The 6,735-nt window shown below is 42.4% G+C and overlaps 1 protein-coding gene across 6 annotated transcripts in view; it reads right to left on the bottom strand.

Moving 5' to 3' along the window:
• Positions 1 to 2,892: 2,892 nt before the first annotated feature.
• The window catches only part of step (cytohesin steppke), an 87,285-nt gene continuing 83,442 nt past the window's right edge, over positions 2,893 to 6,735 (bottom strand). For all 6 annotated transcript variants that reach the window (XM_075702360.1, XM_075702362.1, XM_075702359.1 and 3 more), the window contains exons 4-5: positions 5,175 to 5,395; positions 2,893 to 3,102 (exon numbers count right to left, since the gene is read on the bottom strand). In XM_075702360.1, the coding sequence (XP_075558475.1) occupies positions 3,021 to 3,102; positions 5,175 to 5,395 (303 nt within the window). In that variant the 3' untranslated portion in view covers positions 2,893 to 3,020. The remainder of the gene's footprint in view (positions 3,103 to 5,174; positions 5,396 to 6,735) is intronic.

Here is a 6,735-nt window from a genome sequence, read left to right as displayed (position 1 = left end):
TGTAAAATGAATTTCGCAACTTATATAATAGTTCATCTTGTGGTGCGCAAATTTGACGGCATCAGGGCTCAGTGATTGTAAAATTGAAATTGCGAGTAGTCGATTCATTTTTTTTTTCATTCTTTCGTCGATCCGAGCATCCGACGCGATTTCTTTGCCGGCAGGGAGACTCTTTATCCTTGCAACCCTCGAAACTGAGATGTCGGTCCGCTTCAGGTCATCCTCAGGTCAAAAGCTCTTCTGTGTTGAATTTGTAAGAATCTTGACTACTGGTTTATTATATAAAGTTAATTTATCAACCTCCTTCAGAGGCCCCCTGCATGCTGATAATTACATTGAAGCTCGAAACAACATCGCAAAGGACTCTGCTCTAATCAATGACATACAATACTTATTTTGCTAACGGAACTGCTAAGATGTCAGAACAGCTCGTAAAGCAGTTGATGAATTCAAGGCGCAAAAATGATATACAGGGTGTCTGTCCCACCTATCATGCCCCAAGATTTAAAAATATGAAAGTACCACGTAGCTGAACAGAACCAAGGTAATGTTGTTTGCCATCACTTGGAGATACTCAGATTATGTTTTGCATTCTGCCTAATTTCATACTTATCCTTAATTAACTTTTCAAATGTTATAATTAGATGAAAAGTGTCAATGAGAAAATTGCAGAGCTACACAAAAAACTCCCGATAAAGCTTCCTGTTCAATATGTGATAAGCATTTTTCCAAGCATGAAAGAAGCCCGTGACTACACACAAAATTGCCACACCACTGGCTGCTCGAGGCACTTTGCGTGTATTTGAGCGCTTCTGTCGTGCTTGGAAAGAAGCCTGTGTGTTTAGATGCACAGGCCCATTATATACGATATGCCTTCCTAGTGAATTACCTCGTTTATGTGAGATGCGATATGCTGGAAAGCTGATGCGCTTCTCGCATTCATGTTAAGCACCGCTATCAATTGAAACTACTGGTTTTGCAGGTTCCCTTTTGCTACTGTTTCTTCCTGTTTATCTTATTATTGTCCTAATAGGCTTACATTACTTTCTCGCAGAATTTCTCTTTCTTTTTCTATTTATAACTAAGTTGTCTACCCTAGGTAATGCCTATTGGGCCCCGAGGGTATAATAAAGATCCGGTGTTTGCACTTTGTCCGGTTTTTGCAGAACAAACCTCATCAAAACATCGTCACGTCCTTCAGCGTGATCTTGGCTTCAAATAGGCAAAGAAATGCTTAACATTTAACTTGTTGTTCTCCATTATTAACCATTCCATATGCCTTGCATCAATTGAGTGTGTGAAGTTCAGCGTAGTCGTTGCTAGTGCCTATCTCAGTACAAAACAGTTGGCACACAAATGCACACTAAAACCACTCTACAGTGCTTACGATATCAATATAAAAAAGAACAGCAAAGGATCCAGGACGCTACCCAGCTACCATAGGTGTAGCTGTGAAACAGTTTAGTATTTTCCACCTATTTCAACAAAAACGGTTTTCAGTTAAATATGCATCAATCTATATCTGCTAACACAAGGCCTGAATAAAGAAAAGGTCCACATGAGCATTTCCTTGTCCCTTGTGTTAGCGCTGTTTTGATTATAACTAAGAAACACACACCCAACTAGCCCAATTCACAGTTATAATCTAAATTTCAGGCAAGTCAAGATTCCCAGGTTTAAATATTAAGCAGTTGTGATGTAGAAAGTCTAATGGTTTGGTAAAACCGAGAGAGAACATACGCTGTTAAGCCATTGTTGTAGAGATGACGCCAGTGTGTGGACTACTGCAATTAACTGAGTGACTTGAGTGACCTCTTCAGAACCCATGCTAGAAGCTTGTAGGAATAGTAGTCTAGGAATATTGATTTTCTTTGACATGCTCCCAAAGTTTACAGCGTAGGGCCATTGGACGGAAATTACTTGCTAGTTGCTCCCCTTTTTTTTTAAAACAGGAACTACTCAGACTATCCTTCGGTCATCAGGGAGTTGCTAGCAAGGCAAGAAAATGATTTCTAGAAATTTAGCAACTGCCTCAGTGCAATGCCACACAAAACATGAATGTTGTCAGGGCTGCAAGGTTGCTTTTAGTTTCTCAAGCCAAAAGTAGCTACAGAAGTAGGCACTAATCACTTGTACTAAAAGATGAAACCCTGTCAGACGTAAGTTTGCCAGATAACAGCACCATCAATCCTAAAACCAAGCTGCAATCGCCTCAGTAAAGGCACATACATGAACTCACTGCCAACTAAAGAGTTCATGGTGGCTGCCAATTATAAGCAAATGGTGGTGCATCTGCTTGCGGTGGAAAGGAAGGACATTATACTTCCTGCATTTCCAGGCACCCAGCAATGGCAACAGCATAGCAAGCAACATATTTCTAAAGCAGTGTATTTCAGCAAGAACAGGAAAATGCCCTGAAATGACTGGAACCTTGTGCTTCCACCATGAGAGCTCATGTTTTTCAGATGGCTTGTCTTCACGGCTTGTCTTCAGTAATCCTTTTTTTTTAGGAACGCCTTCAATGTGGTTCCTTTTATGCAATTGTCGCCTCAACCAGTCATATTACAGACAGGCGCTATGCGCTAGGGATGTTAGCTCACCCACCTGCTTCGCAACAATCAATACCTGTTCTGCTGCGTCTAATCTCATGCTAACCCTATACCACTCAGAGAGAGCAGAGATTCTTCGGTACAATTTGTAGTAGCTGGAGAAGAGAGAGGGCTCCAGCACAGCGGGTGTGAAATAATATACAGAAGCCTCGTTTCAGTTTATTTAAGGTGTGCCTTGTTTGAAGTTTTTCCCTCAGTGGTGACTACCTAAAAGATCATGTAGAAAGTGCACACAAGCTCTTGGTGATGCAATGCTGTCACATTTGTGTAATACACAAAGAAATATAGTAAAATCACTGTTTATTATTGCAAATCATTAGAGGGTTTATATATATATGTGTATATACAAAAAATTGTGACTAGATTCACTGTCTTGGAAGAGGACGGCTTGCAGGGGACCCGCATCCCTCATCACTTGTGGTTGTAGTGTTGCGCTGCTTTCTTCTTGCGTGCCGAGAGCATGTCATAGAACGGGTTGTGGCTGATGCTCTGGCTGCAATGACACAAAAAGGTGGAGTGCAAAGTAAGGCATAAGGAACTCCTGGTTGACATTTGCAACATAGTAGCACTCACAGGCTTTCAGAGCATCAGTGGAATGTTTTCGTACACCTCTTCTGGCAGATTATTAGCAATGCTGACTACGTGCAAGCAGTTTACAGAGTTCACTGCGTGACCATGAAATTCAGCATGTAGGTACGGGCAGATAGAACTTAACATGCTTGCCTGAAAATCTGGTGTCCATGACAGCTACTGCATAACATACCTCTCATCCCTTACTATTTTGGTACCTTAATTTACATTTGCTTTGCCATATTTAAACTTACATAAGGTAAACAACAGCCAATTATCTACAAGATAATGCACTGGAGCATGCATACAAAAGCCACAAGGAATGCCACAATATGCCAAAAGAGCCGTGTGTCATAGCACTCTTGTTGCCACAGTACAAAAGCATTTCAGCGTGACAGCAGTTAGCCTGAAAAAATGCATCTAACAAACTTCGAATTTTTAAAGGCAAATTGTTGTGGAAAACTATTCGCATGCAATAGCATATAGCCTGAAAGCAGCTCTAGAAACTAGGAATTTTTATTAATTTTTTTAATCTATACTTCACTGATTCTACCTTCATTAATTCAGAAAATCAGATAATTCGGGCTTGTCCTCTGGTCCTGGCAGGCGTATGCATTACTTAATGGAATCAAGCTTTCATTAATTCGGACGTATCTGGCCACATACTGGTTAATTCGGACAACTCTCAGCAATCGCAGAACGACACAAAACAGCAAAAATGGTACTAGCGTCCAACCAAAACGAAGTGGCATAGTCTGCATTGCTATGCCACCAGCAGAAATCGTACATGAACGACAGGAAAGTTCTGAGCGCTTCGCGCCTGTTTGTAGCTGTGTAGCCTTTATGCTTGCATTGACCGCCAAGCACAACAATGTGTTGGCCATGTGCCTTCAGAACTGTGTCGTCGCCATCCATGATTGCACTCACAACCAAGCTTTAGCCGGCAGTGGTTGCGACAAACAGTAGTTTCCTTTTTACTCTAATGCATTGGCCACGCACCCTCAGAACTGCGTGGCTGCCATCCATGATCGTGTCAATAGTGACCGCTGCTTCGTCCACAGCGGTTGCGACAAACAATAGTGTTGCTGCAACTAGTGCACGAATGTGCGCACAATGTCACAAGCACAGCGGAAACTGTCAAGAATTGAGTGTGATGGAGAGGATCGTGATGGACAGACGTTCTGTTGGCAACGAGCGCACTGGCGAAAAAATAATCTAGATGTGCGCGTGGTAGAGAAAGGCACGTCACAGATGAAGACGCCTGCCACGGCCACACTGAGAAGCAAGTCGTGTGGCCTTCATCACTGCTAGCACTTATCAGTCATGAGATGATAAGAATTGCAATTTCTGCACTGCTTTGCGCAAGATAGAAACAGGATTTGTTTATTCATTTAGTAAATCAAAGCGTATTGATGCAGTAAGCATTTGTTTATTGTTTTCTTGATACCCTCAGTAATTCGACATTAGGTTAATTCAAGCATTTTTTTCTGCCCCATGAAATCCGAACTAACAAGGTTATACTACAAAGGGCATTTTTCAAAATTTTTGGCCACACATAATTGTTTAACGAACAGACTTGCATTCAGCAAAAACAGGGTGCAACTATATAAGCAAATTATGTGAGTAAAGCTCTTGGTAGATGGCTACAACCACATTCTTTGCAACACAAAGTGAAAGGCTATATGTATATTTCGCAGTTGATGCAATACGAGTTGCAACGCACTGCCCGTGGTCGAACAAGCTCCAAGACTGCACCATAACACCGACATATGAGAAATTGGAGAAGTAAAAACCACATCAATTAGTGGTATTTATTAAACAAATTTTTCGTATGTTGAAGCCATCATGCAATTTCAGAGCCCATTCAACAACCAGCACCGTGTTGCAGCTCATATCGCATGCGACTGTACAAAGCAGCATTACATAAATGAAAGCTTCTCAACAAGCCAGATGGTGAGTAGCTGGAATGTAGCCACAGATTAAAGTATTACTGACCGGAGGCACTGTATCCACTGGTCCTTTTCCTCGGGTGTGGCAGCCGACATGCGGTAGACTGTATGCTTGCCTTCGACCACCTTGCCTTCCGAGTCGGTCTTGCATGCCTTGATCAGCTCGCTGCCCACTGAGAAGAGCTCGAAGCAGTTGGGCTTGTGCCTGTCCTGGACCTCCTTCACTTGCACATTCTCCAGTGGGATGATGCCGCGAGGCTCTTTGTCCTGTGTGAAGACAGAGGCAGGGCTTAGCACACTACTAATAACAAAGTATAGGTGCGGGAGCAGAGACAACTTGTAAATGGTGGTACTTGAAGACATTCTAATCATATTACGTTTGCCTTTGCTGCTGTTCCAACTGCTCTGTTCAAGCACAGTTATCTTACATCTACCTGCTCATTTTCCCAAAAATGGTGCGCCGCCATAGCCAGAATTTTCCCATTTTATATGCAATTACAATGGCCGCCCAACAACCATACAACTCTGCCGTTACCTATCAAGCCAAGTAGGCAAGAAGCTGATAATAGATAAACGTGACCACAGTCTACACAGGAATGGGCTTTATAACAAATGAATGAAGAGTAAAAATCTGCCTTGTATTTTGTGACTGCACAGGCAGTCACAAAATACCAGGTACTACTACCAGGTACTACTTTACAACAGGCCATTGAATGATCTCATTGCTTCTGTATATATGACCACAAGCTTAATGGCGTCTTACAAGGAGGTCTGCTTCGACCTTTGCCCTTTCTTTTTAAAGCAAAGCTTTCTTTGCCTCTTTCTTCGACTTCCCCGTCACTCCTGTCTTTCCGAACTGCTTTGAATATGTGGAAAGCAATGACGCTGTCATACTACTGTCATCTTAGCTGGCTGTTAGCTACAGCCTTGCAAGATTGGCCGGTACCGAACGTAGTGCAAGAAAACACTAGATATAGTGCAAATCAAGGTAGCCCACGGTGGAAAAGCAACATGCCATCATTTCATCGCCTTGATGCCATTGTAATGTCACCATCATCCTTCCACCTCGTCCACTGCCACCGTCACTGCGTTATGTCATGCATCGTCTGCACATCACCCTCTTCAACCTGTCGTCATCATACCATCATCGTCATGAAATTGTCATTGTGTCTTTGTCACCGTCACGCCATCATGGTCATTCTGCTATTGACATTATGTCTTAGTAATCCCAATGTCGTCATACTACTGTCATCATGCCACCATTGTCATTCTGTCATTGTCATTTCACCTTCATCCCAATTATTGTCGTTACGCTGTCATCAATACGCCGTCGTCATGCAGTCATCTTCATTTAATCGTCATGCCTTTGCGTCATGCTGTCGTCGTCAAACCATTGCAACCATTTTAGTATTGCCATCAAATTGTCATTCTGTCATCACTGTAATTCCAACAGCATTATTCCAGCATTGGCAGCATGTTGTCATCACACCATCTTCATCCCATGATCAACATGCCATCGTGGTTCTATCATCATCATTTTGTAGTAGTGATTCCAAGTGTTGTCACACCATTGATCTCACGCAGTCACCTTCATGTTCCCATGGTTG

Source organism: Dermacentor variabilis, chromosome 8 (genome assembly GCF_050947875.1).
Source record: "Dermacentor variabilis isolate Ectoservices chromosome 8, ASM5094787v1, whole genome shotgun sequence".
NCBI lineage: Eukaryota > Metazoa > Arthropoda > Arachnida > Ixodida > Ixodidae > Dermacentor > Dermacentor variabilis.
This window is presented reverse-complemented; position numbering and strand designations above follow the sequence as displayed.